Source organism: Mus musculus, chromosome 5 (genome assembly GCF_000001635.26).
Source record: "Mus musculus strain C57BL/6J chromosome 5, GRCm38.p6 C57BL/6J".
In the NCBI taxonomy this organism is placed as follows: domain Eukaryota; kingdom Metazoa; phylum Chordata; class Mammalia; order Rodentia; family Muridae; genus Mus; species Mus musculus.
In genome coordinates this window covers 25,375,481-25,391,091 of record NC_000071.6, presented here as the reverse complement: position 1 = coordinate 25,391,091, position 15,611 = coordinate 25,375,481, and the positions used below count along the sequence as shown (strand labels likewise).

Here is a 15,611-nt window from a genome sequence, read left to right as displayed (position 1 = left end):
TGCTCCTGGAACTCTGGCTCCTGCCTAAGTTACCGCCCCCAACAGCCCCCACAAGAGAAGCATGGTCAGTAGTTACATAGCCAATGGCCCAAGCTTCTGACCTTCAGGCTAAACAACTCCCCAGTTACCTAGCAACAGTGAAGACCATAGAAAGGGCTGTTCAGCCCTACCTTGATCTCTTACTTGTCTCTCTTGCTTCTTACCCCTCACTCTCATCCCCTCTCTCCTCTCTCTTTGTCTTCTCTCCTCTCTCCTTTCTCTTTGTCTTCTCCTCTCCTCTCTCTTACTCTCTCTTTCTCTTTAGCCTCCCCACTACCTTCTCTCTTTCTCCCTGCATTTCCACAGTAAAGCTCTAAAACCATAGAGAGTCTCTGCTCATCAAGGCTGTGCGCACCCTCGCAGGTGTTGGGAACCTCTTCCCTCATCCCTCTCTCCTATAACCCTGGGCTTTAGCAAGGTAGCTCCAGGAATCCCAGGTAGGGCTGCCCCTTGGCCACCCTCTGAAGAGTGGGATAGAGGAATGCCCACCCAGGGATGAGTGGAAAGTGTATGGCAGCTCTCCCACTCCTGACAGACCAGAGGATAGGGAAAACTGGTGGGGTGTGGGCCTTTTCCCTTCCCCAGGCCCCCTCCCCTTTTTTTGTTCCCAACATGTGTGTGTATAAATTGTGGTACCCCTGTTACAGTTTATAAGGAAGTGTTTTATGTAGTTCAAACTGACTCTGCCTTAGCTGTGCAGATGAGGCCAATCATGGAGTCTTGCTTCTTTTGCTTCCACCTCTATGTGCTGAGATTACAGTCATATGCCATCATCTCTAGATCCATTGATTGGCTCTTTTAAAAAGTTAATGTTTATTTTATGTGCATGTGTATGTGTGGCATTCGTGTAGGGGTGTGTGTTTGTGTGTGGTGTGTGTGTGTTTGTGTGTGTGTGTGTGTGTGTGTGTGTGTGTGTGAGAGAGAGAGAGAGAGAGAGAGAGAGAGAGAGAGAGAGAGAGAGAGGAGCCAGGAGAATATTTGTGCTGTGGTTGGTTCTCTCTTTTCTGGGCTTCAAAAATTGAAGTTACATCAGCCAATCTGAGCAGCAAGCACCTTTGATGGTTACGCCATCCTGCTGGCCCTCTTGATTAATTCTTAATTTAAGAGAACATAATGATTACACTAAGATTTTGAAATTGTGCTTTGCGTATCCAGGTGATGTTTTAGAGAGAATAGAATCATAAGGAGGGTTGAGTTTACTTAGAAGCTATTGTAATACTAAGAAACTATTATGGGCTAAACTGTAAAATCCAAAGAAAAGTATATAGATAATTTAATAGAAAGAATTTGGATCTGGTGAAGTGTCCTAGGATAGGGAGATGTTGTTAGCAAAAGGATATTAAAATTTCTGGTTTTTTTTCCCCCCATTCTTTTTTTAGAAAAAGGAATAAATTTTATTTTAGAAGTGTTGAGTTTTAGTATTTTTTAAAACATTTGGAGTTGAGCTGCATAAGGCTTGATAATAAATGGTTGAGTTTTATGAAAGTGTATGGATGATAATACAGATTTTAGAGCATCAGCATTTAATGAACATCAAAGGAGTTTTTACATGCGCAGCAGAAATGTTGCAGAATTTGTATGGAAAGATGAAGATGGGTTCTAAGATTTCCAGTATTCAAAGTCATACAAAGGAGGTACAGGCCCCTACCATATGCTGTAGGAACCGTAAGGAGAAGCTGAGGAGTTGCCGTGGAAAGGGTAGTGTAAATGTAAGAGTGATGAGCCTTGTACAGTTTGCTAAATGTTAATAAGATGCAGTCTAAAACGTAACTATTGGATTTCATGTGATTTTGTTTTTGTAACCTTTCTAAGGTGGCTTCAGGTATGAGGCGGTTATGTAGCTAGACTTTCTGTAAGGTGCAGCCTGCCGTCCAGACCCCTGGACTTCTTTTGTATTTCCTCTATTCTAGGAATTGTCCTCACATTTTTAAAAGACTGTTAAAACAATTAAGTCTGTATTACAGAGACTGCTATGATTTACAAAATCTATTTATTATAACCCTCAACAGGAAGATGTTCTTGACTTCTAATGTATGTAATAGGAATAGATTACCACTTAGTTTTCACGATGCTTGATTTGCAAAGGTAGAAAGTACTTTTAGCTGAGTGGATTAGGTTGGACTGGCCCAACTTTGGACAAAATAGGAGACATTGATCTGTTAAACTTGTTATAATAGAAGATCTACATTATTAGCATGGGTATGCTTTTAGAATTCCTTGTTTCTCTTTTTATATTATAATGTGCATAAGTTTAGTTGTATATTGGCTGAAAGCACAATTTATTCTTTTTTTGTTTTGTTTTATATAGTAAACCCTTGTCATAATCCATTTTAGTCATGGGTGTTATCTATAAGTATGTTGATTTTAATGGTTTTGTAACTGGTTGAGTATATAATTAGTCTATGAATTGTATTCATGTGTGTGTATGTATATACATACATATATATGTATGTGTTACATATATATGTGTATATATATGTCTTCTAGCAATAATGTTATACATAAGATATTTTCTAGTATTAAGAAAACCCCTAAGTTTGTTGGAATAGTCTGTTTTCAATTAAGAAAAACATTAATCTAATTGATATTAACATTGTTATTTTGTATTTTTGATTTTAAGTTTACAAGAATTTAATATGAATAAAATACTTAATTTTAATACTACAAGTGTCTGTGTTGATTTCCCCCTCCTAGTTCCTTGTTTTGTTCTTTCTAATGCATGTACAGAGCATCAGCAAAAATACTTGCAAAATTACGTGATTAAATTTCATATGGTTATACTTTAATTATAATACATTAGAGTGTTTTAAGTGAAACCTCATTCTGACTTGGCAAAATGTGGATAACTTCGAATGTCTGAGAGATTTCATGTAAATTCCCTTCAAGTAATTTTAAACTGTTAAGTTAGAAAAATATTAAATTATAATACAATTTTATTGTTTTGCTGTTAATTTTAGCAAAGGAAGATGCAAACTGTGCAGTGTGTGACAGCCCGGGAGATCTTTTAGATCAGTTCTTTTGTACCACTTGTGGTCAGCACTACCATGGGATGTGCCTGGATATAGCTGTTACTCCACTAAAGCGTGCTGGTTGGCAGTGTCCTGAGTGCAAAGTGTGCCAGAACTGCAAGTAAGTTTCTCATTCCAACTCAAGGGTATGTGTTGAGTCTCAGTGAGACCTGCTGTTACGTATTAAAAGTTTATGAGCTATAATGAAGGTTCTTTATACTGTAAGCTATAGTCACACTAATTTCACCATGTATGTCTACTAGCATTTACTAACTTTTCTATTATTTTGAAGCATATCTAAACAAAACTCACTGTGCTAACACTTTATTAATAAATGATATTTTAAAATAAAGACTAGAAAAAAATTTTTATTGAGAGGAATTAATAGGATAATGAAGCAGTAACTGTAGAAATAAGTTATAAACATTGAGCCTCCAAATCTAGGATGGTCAATTTCTACTGACTACTGTCTTGCTACAATCTTGATGTTCATCTTCTAAGTAGATTCTATTCCGTATAGTTCAAACAAAGCATGGTGTGGAAATTAAGCATCTGGAGCTATACTTTCTCATCTATTGTATTTCATCCCTTGGCCATTTCTCCACTCTCCTGTAATTCTCTCACCGCAAGTATATAGTTAGTGTAGCATTTTGAGAGTGCATCTTTAGTGATACATAAATGGTTGCAAACACAGCATTTTTTAACTAGGCAAAAGTAAAGCCTAAAGTTGCTCTGGAAAGTCTAATTTACAGGTTATTTCAGAAGAACAGTCAGAATCAGAATCACAAAGTAAATCAAACTGTTTGCTTTCATACTTTGCTAAAATCTAAGAAGATCAGTTAACATTTACTTGATAATTCGTATGTGTATTTATTGTCTCTTGAGAAGAGGTGTGAGAGGAATGGCCTCCAGCTTATTCATGTAGTGGAAGTGCTTAAAGGTAAAACATGGTAGAGTTTGTTAAACTGAGTAACCACTGGAGGCCTTGGAGATACATCTTGCTTGTTTACTTGGGTTTGATTCATAAATTTCAAAAAGAGTCCATTAATTTTCATATTTTTTAAATTCTTAGTATCTGAGAATCAGAAATAAGTTGCTAAGTATCAAGAGAGACTATTTTGCAGAGCAAGTACCCAGTTTTGGTGCAAAACAGTGTTTAGAGAAAGTCTTTGAATTCTAACTCATGACAATATTTTTTCTTTTTATTAATTGTTTAGAATTTCATTTATTAGCAATAGTGGCCAGCATGCACAAACTCTCCCTCTCTCCCTCTCCCTCCTCCACCCCCGTCTCACTGGGTGTGCGTGTGCGTGTGCGTGTGCGTGTGTGTGTAGTAGAGGGCATTACTGTACTGCTGTGGAGTTGGTTCTATCCTTTTATTTCTTTGGGCACCAGGGATTGAACTCAGGTGATCAAGCTTTGCAGCAAGTGCTTTTACCTGCTGAGCCATCTTGTCAGCCCTGATGATGATGATGATTATCATTATTATCATCCCCATCACCAGTGTGGGATGGTGTGTATAAAACCCTTGGGGTGAAAAGGGGCTGATGAGGTCCAGGTGATCAGAGGTATTCAGACATACCAGAAGAGCGCATCGGATCCCATCTCTCTCTAGCCCCTGTTTTTTGTTTGTTTTTTTCTTCTCTTTTTTTTAAGGCCCATTTTTCTTAAAATATTTAGCACGTACTGTTTAAAGGACATTCTAAGGTTTTGAACCAGTACACTGTTTGGGACTCAGTAGTCTTTGATGATCTTTTTTCTCACTTTATACCTGAAGTCTGGATTCAGGGTGGTATAGGTTAGAAAATAGCAGTATATATACAAATGGAAGGTCTGACATTGGGCTTGGTCCTCTTTGGTTATGTGCAGTTGTCTTTCCAGTTCACCCTGCCAACACGGCATCACTAGCAGTTGTAGTTCCCCCTAAAGGATGAGTATTAGGGTTTTTTTTTCCATTTTTTATTAGGTATTTAGCTCATTTACATTTCCAATGCTATACCAAAAGTCCCCATAACCCCCCCCCCCCCACTCCCAAAATGTTATGATGAGAGAGTTTTGCTGTACCACCTCCTCCTCTGTAGGAGTCTACAGTGACGAAGGGACGCTAACCATAGGAGAAAGCTTTAAGTAGCATGATCTTTCTGGATTCATGAAGTGGGTAGTCTCTTTAATATTCTATACACAAAAGAGACACTGTGTTTATGGATTGTGCAAGTTTTAGGATTGTTTTCATGCATATTTATGAGAACGCAAAAGTTTAAAGATAATGCTATCTTATTTTTTAGACAATCGGGAGAAGATAGCAAGATGCTGGTATGTGATACATGTGACAAAGGGTACCATACTTTTTGTCTTCAACCTGTTATGAAATCAGTGCCAACCAATGGCTGGAAATGCAAAGTAAGTGATTTCCTAATTTGTTTTTAGATATCCTCTATATGTATTGCATAGAGAACTGACACCATATTCCTGTTCAAATCTATTATCATCATTCCTACAAGAACAGCTTTTAAATTTTCTTGATATATAATTGATATATAGAAGCTGCATATTTTAAAAGTCTGTAATTTGACACAAGCATTTTACTATGGAGCCATCATGGGAGTACACCCTTTTCATTATCTGAAAAGGCTTCCTGACGCCTCTTGGAAAGCTTTTCTTGATTTTGCACATTCTTCTCTTATTTCCCAGGTAGCTTTGCTTTTCTCATTATTCATTACTGTTTACGCTCTAGAAGTTTGTAGGAATGCTTTTAAATAGTTTATATTCTTTAGGAGGGGGACCCTTTTTGACCCAATATAATTGTTTTTAGACACACACACTCCTTTATTTCTCCTTTTCTGTTTTTACTAAACTATCTATTGGCAAACATTTGGGTTGTTTATAAATTGGGACAGGTACGAAAATATGGTATGATTTTTATCAACTAACTTTTTGTATGATGTTTTATGAAAGAACTTACCTTCTGAAGTAGGGTCATTCTACATATGAGGAAACTGAAACTCTGGTGATTTTTCCAAGCACAACATGGTTTTCCATCATGGACAATAATTGAAACAGTGGGCACTCATCTCATTGATTATGGGCCAGGGTTCCCATTCAGTGCTATGTTTTGTTCTGTCAACTGCAACAATCTGCTGTTCCCAGAAACAAACCAAGATGACTGACATATATCACACATTTTTTTTATTGAGTTTGATCTCTTAGTCTCAGTCTGACTGGAGGCCTTCTGGAGATGCAGATGCCAGTGTTGGGTTCCTTGCAGTTACCATGAGCTCCATCAAGGGTCATTTAATCTTATTTATATGAGCTGTACTAATTCTTTTCAAGCAACAAAATTTGTGTTCATTAACATCTGTGACACAGCACTTCATCAGGAGCAAGCTAGACGAAGTTTAAAATGGGCCTGTTAGACTTAAGTCTGTAACAACTCTATAAAAGCTGTTCTCAAATTCATTCCATTAAATAATGAAATCTGTAACAAATGGCCTATCAAGCTATCTTTTCACAGTTCTGCACTGAAGTTTGTTGATGTGCTGTTTGCAGTTTACTTGCTGTGAGCAGGTATGTGCAGTACAGGAGTATGATATGAAGATTATGACACTGCAGTGGTACATATTCTGTGTTATCCAGAGGTGGAGACATCTTTATGTCATGATTTAAAACAACAACAACAAAACTTATTTCTTACATCTTTGACAGCACTCAGGATTAACATAAATATGCAGGCATAGTAGTTAGTCTGCATTGTGGCATTCCTGACATTAGTCATTGCATTTTATTTTAATTTTGATTATTATATCTCCCCTTTAGTATTTTTCCCTCCCTCCGTTTCCTCCAGGATCTTCCTTTGGGAGCTCAGTTTGGCTTAGTGTTTCTGCTGCCTCAGCTTCTGCTTCAGGGATCACAGGTGTACCATGATGCCGACTAACTTTAATGTTTCTGTAAAAATTTCCAGTTCTTAGGTTTTTGTTTTTTGATTTGGTTTGGTTGAGCTGTCTTCTGTGATTTTCCTGCAGCCACATGTTCTTGGCCTGTTGGCCCACTAAGAAAGGCCTTATTGTTTCTCTGCTCCTTGCTTTATTGTCCAGCGTATCGTGTCTCTGGCGGTTTTCCTGTGTAGGGGATGAAGTGACGCTATGGAGGCAGCACCTGAAATTGAAGGCACAGGGTTGCTGGGGTGGTGAATGTTCTGGGCTCCACCACACAGAGCTGGAGAGGGAGCAGTGGCCTGTGGGAGCAAGACACTGAGCTGCCTTGAGCAGACCTCTTTGGACCTGTGCCCACTTTGGAACTGCTTCTAGTGCTTTTCACACTTCAGAAGACAAGAAGGCTGAGGGTGCCGCTCAGGCCATAAGTGTGGTAAAGGAAGCACAGGGGAAACAGCTCTCGCGTTGGGCAGCGTTGGAGGCTGCGTTCTATCTAATGGTCTAGAGAGCCCCGGTGAACGCTATTAGGTAGTAGCAGAAAATGTTGAGATGTGAGCAGTGTAGTGTGAACAGAAGGGCTCATCACCCAGAGAACAAGATGCTTTTAGTAACTCCACTCATCTGTGGCTACCTGGGAGATGGAGTCTGAGGGTTCCAGCCTCTTCCGTGTTCTCTTGGTGGTTCAGTTAAGGAGAAAAACACACGGCATGGAATATTTATACTTTGACCTTCACTACATGCCTCTACTTGCCTTACAGCCTTTCTGAAATACAAAGGTGAATTCAAAATTTATTTTCTTTCCTTTCTGATGGAAACAGAATATTTAAGGTTATCAATTTACCTTTGATTAAAACTTTGGTTACCCCAAGCCAATTTGTAACTGTGTAAACCTGACCTCTAATGTACTGTAGTATGTTTATACTTTTACTTTACTCAGAATTTAGTTGGTGTAGGGTTTTTGTTGTATGTAGTTCTGGCTGGTCTAGAACTTGCTGGTAAAGCTACAGGTTACCACTGCTTTTTGAATTCTGGGATTGCAGGCCTGTGGGGTGGTTTTTGGCTTTTAAGCAAATGCTTACACACTTGTAATAGTAGCTTTTAACACTGTGTGTTTGTTACTTTCTTGATAGATAAAATCCCTTTACTGCATATTTTGATTAACAGATTAAAAAATTAATAAAATTAATCACTTTTATTGGTTTTATCAATTTCTTCTTGTGTTTCCCTCCCTTAACTATACATGCATGTTTGGCTTTACCTTAGCAAACAGATTGGCTCAGTGTTTTATTAGTGTAAAACTCCTAACGCTGTTAATTGCCCACCACCTCTACCTCTGCTCCCTTTGGGCCTTTACCTGGTAACTTGAGCAGGTATCCTGTTTACCAACTGAGTGTGATTCGTTAGCATTTTATTCTACAGCCTTCTGGTTCTGTACATTTTTGATGTACATTTTAAATGACTTAGTACTTAGCTGTTTAGATTAGTAAAAATCAAAATGTTAGCTTCTTTTGCTTGATTAAATTAAGTTATAAACCTTATTATTATATTTTCATTGCCAAAATACGTTTTACCTAACATGGGGATAATGTGCTTGCATGAGGCAGGAGAACCACCAGTTCAAGGTCAGCTTGTGTTACATGTTAAGAAAGAAAGAATTTATATCTTTCTGTAAATTCCAAGTGTACAACACTTGAAGTTTTTTTTGTTTTTGAATCTTTGTTTACCTATTTAAAAAAAATTCAATTTTTTTTGAAAGAACCTTTTTTACCCTATCACAGACTTTATACTCTAGAAACACTTTTTTCAAGGCTTATCAGGTGAATTAGTGGGTAAAGGCACTTGCATTGCAACCATGGTGACCTGTGTTCAATCCCCAGAACCCACATGACAGTGGGAGGGGAGCATCTATTCCAGGGTGTAGCCTGCTGCGTTTCCCCTCCCTCCCTTCCTCCTTCCTTCTCTCCCTCCCTCCCTCCCTCCCTCCCTCCCTCCCTCCCTCTTCCTCTTCTCCCCTCTCTCTGTGCTTGTGTTTGTTTTGACTCTCTCTCCCTCTCTCTCTGCATGTCTCCATTTCCTCCCTGTCTCTCTGTGTCAGCTCTCTCCCAGCTCTCTGTGTGTGTTCACACTCCTCCCCTCTCTGTGTGTCTGCCCCCACCCCCACCCCACCCCCGGCCGTGTGTACACTCCCCTCTCTCTCCGTGTCCACTCTTTTCCTCTCTCTGTGTCAATCTATACTCTCTTCATTTCTCATACACACACGTCATTTAATCATTTATTTGTATTTACTTTTGAATTTAATTTTCATTCTCTTTGTTTGAGAGGACTTTTGGATCTTTACTTTTTGGTAATTCTTATGATTTATTTTCAGAACCTGACAGTGGCTCTGTATTGATTAGTTATGGCTGAAACATTTTTTGTCACTGAGCCTTGGGGAGAAGTGTTTTTGTTGTTTTATTTCTAATATTTTAAATATTTACCTATGTATATTTAGTTCTTTGTTTTCTTTCTAGACCTAGTAACAACTACATAATTTTTGTTTCTTGCTATCAAATATTATCTTCTTTGTTGTTTTCATTATCTTAATAAATTTTCTGTGTAATGTTCCCCCCTTCTCAAATTTATTTTTGCCCCATTCTCCTAGATTTGATCCCTATCATGTTCTGCCATCCTCATCTAGCATGACAGTTACTTGAGGTACTGCTGAGTGTACCACTGGATATATAGGGATCAGGGACAGGGTTTCTCTGTGTAGCTCTGGCTGTCCTTGAACTTGCTCTGTAGACCAGGCTGGCATCAAACTCCCTGAGATCTGCCTGCCTGTGCCTCTGAGTGTTGATATCAGAGGTGTGTGCCACTGCTTCCCAGCAGGATGGGTTCTTTTAAGAGCCTATGCATGACAATCAGCATAAAAGCTAATAATAATTTAGCTGTTTTTTTTTTTTTAATTGTTGGGGATTGAATCTGGGAGATTTTACACATAACAGAAAGCACTCTGCCACTACAATACACACCCTCATTGCTGTCACAGTTTTTCTTGGGAGGTTTATTCTCTGGGCTGTTTGAAAGATGAGCAACTCATGATACTATTTTTTTTTAAACATTCTCTATAGTTTTTAGTTATAATCTGTTCATGTGTTTAACATTAGAAGGTTCATTGTGTATGGCCTCACCAAGGCAAGTGGCTGTTCCTTTTAGGGGGTTCTAATCTAGAAGAGGTGCATTCTACTAGAACAGAACAAGGGCATTCCTCTAATCTGCTGTATGCCAGAATTTAGATGAGTATCTTTCCCTGTTTTTTTTTTTTTAAGAATTTTCTGCTTATATATTATACATTTCTTTAAAAAGTTACTTGATAATTATTTTAAATGACAAATTGGAAGCATCATGCTGCCCATTCAACTGGGATTCGGCTGTTGTTAACATTTTTTTTCCTTCTTTTTTTTTTCTCTCTCTTTCTCTCTCTCTCTCTTTTTTTTCCCCCGTGACAGGGTTTCTCTGTGTAGCCCTGGCTGTCCTGGAACTCACTTTGTAGACCAGGCTGGCCTTGCACTCAGAAATCCGCCTACCTCTGTCTCTGCATCTGCCTCCCGAGTGCTGGGATTAAAGGTGTGCACCCCCACGGCTGTTAACATTTTTGAGAAGAAAATGTCAGGTGCTCTCTCTGATTATCTGATTCTGTCTATACCTTTCTTTTACCATCTGATTGATTTCTGCAAAGGAACTGCATTCTGCATTCAGCTTTTGACAGTTAAGTTACCTACATAATGCCCTTTCAGATTTGGATATTTCAGTATACAAGAATATAAAAAATATTCTTGCTGGACATGTTGTCCCCTAAATGAATATTTTTCCATAAACAGTATTTCTGTGACTCCAGAAACTTATGTCAGTATAGTAGTTTATCTGTGTTACCCTCTATTTTATTTCTGCTGCGTGAATTAATGTCACATAAAATACTCTCCTTTCCCAAGTAGGTTCCAGGTTCCATTAATATTAGAGAGTCTACTTGCTTATTGGATCTCTTTTGTTTGCTTCCTTTAATCTGAAGATTTTTCTGAAGCCCTTGTCTTTTGACCCTCAGCCCTTCTCCCTGACCCTCTCATCTGCAACATAGAAATGTCTTCCTTTTGTCTTTGTTATTTCCTGTGTTTAGATTGCTAGAGTAGCAGGATGCACTGATGCGTCTCCGTCTCCGTAGAAATTGCCTGGTTAACACCCTCCATCCTTTATGTTATTTTTTATATCTAATAACCCAACGGTAGGGGCAGAGACACCTTTAAGACCATATGAATATTTTGCTTTGAGCAGATGAAGTTAGAAAGGGGCATGTGTGCATAGATTTACATGATCATGAGTATTTACTCACATGTACACACAGTGGGGAGTACTGCCCTTGTATGTCTTTCTGATTCATCCTGTTTTTTTTTTTTTTTTTGCTTTCTTCTTTTGTAAAGATTTTCTGTCATTGTAAGAACTCTGAATTCAAGATCATATATGCTTTCATTTAGTCTCTCATTAAAAATGAGTTGTTTGGGTTTTATTCCTCTTTCTTTTCTTTCAGATTTTTACAAAAATAGTATATAAGATTTTAACATTCTTTCCAAAAGCCAAAACTTTTACCAAATGTCTATTGAGAGAACTGTCACTACTTTCTTCTTAGAACTTGTTCCTTGGTTCTCCTAATCTCTTGTAAGTAGCCTACATCATTGTTTTCTAGGCTTATCCTTCATTTGTGTTTTCTTACTTCCTCTTTTTACACTAAAAGCACATTATAGACATTGCTTGCATATGCCCCTTTTATGTAAAAATATTGGAAATTCTTCAGTCAGTTCTTTGTAGTTTTTTAACATAGAAATTATATCAATTCAGAGATTGCTGTATTTTTATGCTGCAGTTTATTTGACCAGTTTCTTGTGCTTTGTTAGTCAAGAGGTTTCCAGTGTTTCATAATACAAATGCTCCAGAAGTATGTAACCTTGTGCACATGCAGATGTCTGAATTATTGAGAGAAATTGCCACATAAATATTTAGAAGTAGAATTACTACCTGTGGATTGTATGTGTGTCTAGTTTTGATTTGTGCATTTTGCCGTGCCAAAACTGAGAGAGCTGCTGCAGCAGCTGTGCCAGGGATGCAGCTGTTGCATGTTTGCCTCACATGGTAGCGGATGAGTGAACATGATCATTTCTTAAATTATTTGTTCATCTTTAAGAGTCAATTTTTACCTCTGTATTTGGTCTGTTAGTAAACGTTTTGGCACTTTTGAGAGTTCTTAGAGAAATACAGGCTATTATCATGTATTGTTTGATGTACATGTTTTTATTAGTTTGTCAGTTTGTCTTTTGACTTGTAATAGTTCTTTTGGCCATGGAAAAGATTTACTTTGAGACAATCTCATTGTGTAGTCCTGGCTGTTTTAGTTCCAAAGCTAACAAGGAGTAAATGGAATAATGCAGCAGCAGCATTTTGCCATGCACAGTGGTAAGATAAGGAGCCATGTCTTGCTGAAATTACTCCCTGGTCTCTCCCTTCTCCTCTGTTAAGATGCTTTGAGAATTTCATACAATGTATTACAATCACATTTCCTCCACTTCTCCAATTCCTTCTGGATCCTCTCTACTTCCTTATACATTCAGCTTTGTGTCCTCTTTCTTAAGTAGAGACTAACTTGTACATCTCATAAGTTCCTGGATCTATGGCCTTTCACTGGCTTTTAGTCAGCTCCAGTGGATCTGCCACACTTAGCTTTCGTTTCTCAGCTTTCCGTGTATTTCTTTCCGTGGTCATCTGAATCTGGGGACTAAAATAGAGTCTGGCTTCTTTCTGATTTTTATTCTGGGTCTAGCATGCAGAAGAAGTATGCTCTGTTCTTTGAACCAACAGTGCCTTAACTAGTTTTTTCTTTATAGTCCAGGTTCTCTTTTTCCCAACAAGCTTTATGCTTATTACCCTCTTCTCCCAAGCCTGGGAAGAGGGGTAAAAGTGTTTTTTTTTTTTTTGTTAGTTGGTTTGGATTTTTGTTTTGTTTTGTTTTGTTTTGTTTTTTGGTTTTTCGAGACAGTGTTTCTCTGTATAGCCCTGGCTGTCCTGGAACTCACTTTGTAGACCAGGCTGGCCTCGAACTCAGAAATCCATCTGCCCCTGCCTCCCGAGTGCTGGGATTAAAGGCGTGGCCACCATGCCCGGCCTGGGGTAAAAGATTTAAGTCAGCTACAAGGTTTTCCACATACAGCAGAGTATATTATATGAACTAACAGCAGTTTTTACAGCATGCACAAGACCTGCACAACATTAATCCAGACAAAAAACCCAACATGTAGAGGAGCTGTCATGAAGTCTTTCATTACAGAATGCTCCAGAAGTATGTAACTTTGTGCACATGTAGATGTCTGAATTATTGAGAGAAATTGCCACATAAATTTTTAGAAGTAGAATTACTATCTCTCATCCGAGCTGAAGAGCTATTGGCAATTGCTGACTTCAGGGAGAAGGAAAATCAGTTTTCGTTGTGTGTCTGCCCTGGTAGACTGACTGCTACCTTGTTTCTAGATTATATTTTATCCTTGAAATTTGGCTTGTTAATGTTTGTGGTTTCTTTCTTACGTGTTTGCTTTCCTGAGAATCTTTAATCTCTATTTAAAACTTTCTCAAGGTTTCAGTGCAGTTTGTATGAGATGATTCACCATTCAAGACAAATTGCTTTTTCAAAAATAAATTGATGTGACAAGTAATGAATAATCTACAAAGATTTTGTTCATTTCCAAAATATTTACATCAGAGCTGCAATTAACAAATGTATAATATCTTTTATGTTTTTACTTTTCTTGGTCTAGAATTGCAGAATCTGTATAGAATGTGGCACACGATCTAGTACTCAGTGGCACCACAACTGTTTGATATGTGACACTTGTTATCAACAGCAGGATAATTTATGTCCTTTTTGTGGAAAGTGTTACCATCCAGAGTTACAGAAAGATATGCTGCACTGTAATATGTGTAAGAGGTAAGAAGGCACAGCTGCTCCATTGAATTGCTTTGTTGATTCTTTGCTTCTTGTGAACAGTTGCTCTACTGTGTTGTTAAGCTTCTAGCCTTTTGTCTTTCATGCAGCCCCTTTTCTAGAGTGCTGTTGTAGGTTAGAAATATGCCTTTATTGGGGGGAGGGGGGAAAGAGATTCACTGTGGCCTAGATCTCGATGTGTAGACCAAGCTGGCCTCAGACTTTTAGAGTTCTTCCAACCTTTGCCTCCCAAGGGTTGGGATTAAAAGCATGCTTCACAAATACCCAGCAAATTTTTAGTGTTAATTTTAATGAATCTGATAGACATAAAGAAGCAGATAGGCAATAGATAAGAACAGGCAAGATCAAAAATGAGTACTAGGATAAAAATTCAAGAGAAGGTAGTTTAAAAATAAGGAAGGAAAAATATGTCAATGACACTGTAATTATGTCCTTAAGTGTCATCATCTTTTTGAAATCCTTTGGCAGTTTCTAACCCAGATAGCCATCTTTTTCTCATCTTTTTTTAAAATTATGTATTTTCTTATTTTACATTTCAAATGCTATCCCAAAAGTCCCCCATACCCTTACCCCCACTCCCCTACCCACCCACTCCCACTTCTTGGCTCTGGCGTTCCCCTGTACTGGGGTATATATAATTTGCAAGACCAAGGGGCCTCTTTTTCCACTGATGGCCGACTAGGCCATCTTCTGCTACATATGCAGCTAGAGACACAGCTCTGGGGGGTACTGGTTAGTTCATATTGTTGTCCCACCTATAGGGTTGCAGATCCCTTTAGCTCCGTGGGTACTTTCTCTAGCTCCTCCATTGGGGGCCCTGTGATCCATCCAATAGCTGACTGTGAGCATCCACTTCTGTGTTTACCAGGCACTGGCATAGCCTCACAAGAGACAGCTATATCAGGGTCCTTTCAGCAAAATCTTGCTGGTGTATACAATGGTGTCTTTTTCTCATCTTTAATCTCATCTCAATCATTCTCTTTTTTTAAGCAATTGACTTCACTTTCCCCAGGTACTAATTTGGCTTTAAATTAGAGGCTTTTATTTAAATATACTTATCACTGCAGATGGGTTCACTTAGAATGTGACAAACCAACTGATCAGGAATTGGATTCTCAGCTCAAAGAAGACTATATCTGCATGTATTGTAAACACTTAGGAGCTGAGATAGATCCCTTACATCCAGGGAATGAAGTGGAGATGCCTGAACTACCTACAGGTAAAAAAAAAATAAAGTGTGTGTATACTTTTTAAAGCAATATATTGATTAGTTTCCTTAATTTATAATGAAGTTTTTGTATCAAATCCCATTGTATTTTCAATTTCACACAACTCTCCTTCCTCTTTTGTATTTGAAAAAGTCTCACTGTGTAGTCCATGTTAACCTTGAACTCATTCACTTTCTGCATTAGCCTCCAAGCGCTTGGATCATAAATGTAGTAGTCACATCTAAAACCTGTGAAGCTTCTTTTAAATATTCACACACTCAAACTTGTAATGCTTTATAATGTTCACATTTGAAACTGTAAATATATATGCTTGTGATTAACAAAGTCAAATCTGCATTGCTTCTAATAATTTATCAGAGGAAGCAAAAAACTTGTGCTGAGGTAG

At 38.1% G+C, this 15,611-nt stretch overlaps 1 protein-coding gene across 30 annotated transcripts in view; it reads left to right on the top strand.

The window, feature by feature from the left end:
* Positions 1-15,611, top strand: part of Kmt2c (lysine (K)-specific methyltransferase 2C) — a 227,061-nt gene that overhangs the window by 107,764 nt on the left and 103,686 nt on the right. For all 30 annotated transcript variants that reach the window (XR_003955625.1, XR_001784670.2, NM_001081383.2 and 27 more), the window contains exons 8-11: positions 2,997-3,168; positions 5,333-5,447; positions 13,810-13,979; positions 15,065-15,216. Coding sequence is in view for 28 of the 30 variants with exons in the window: in NM_001081383.2 (NP_001074852.1) it covers positions 2,997-3,168; positions 5,333-5,447; positions 13,810-13,979; positions 15,065-15,216 (609 nt within the window). In the remaining 2 variants the exon portion in view is untranslated. The remainder of the gene's footprint in view (positions 1-2,996; positions 3,169-5,332; positions 5,448-13,809; positions 13,980-15,064; positions 15,217-15,611) is intronic.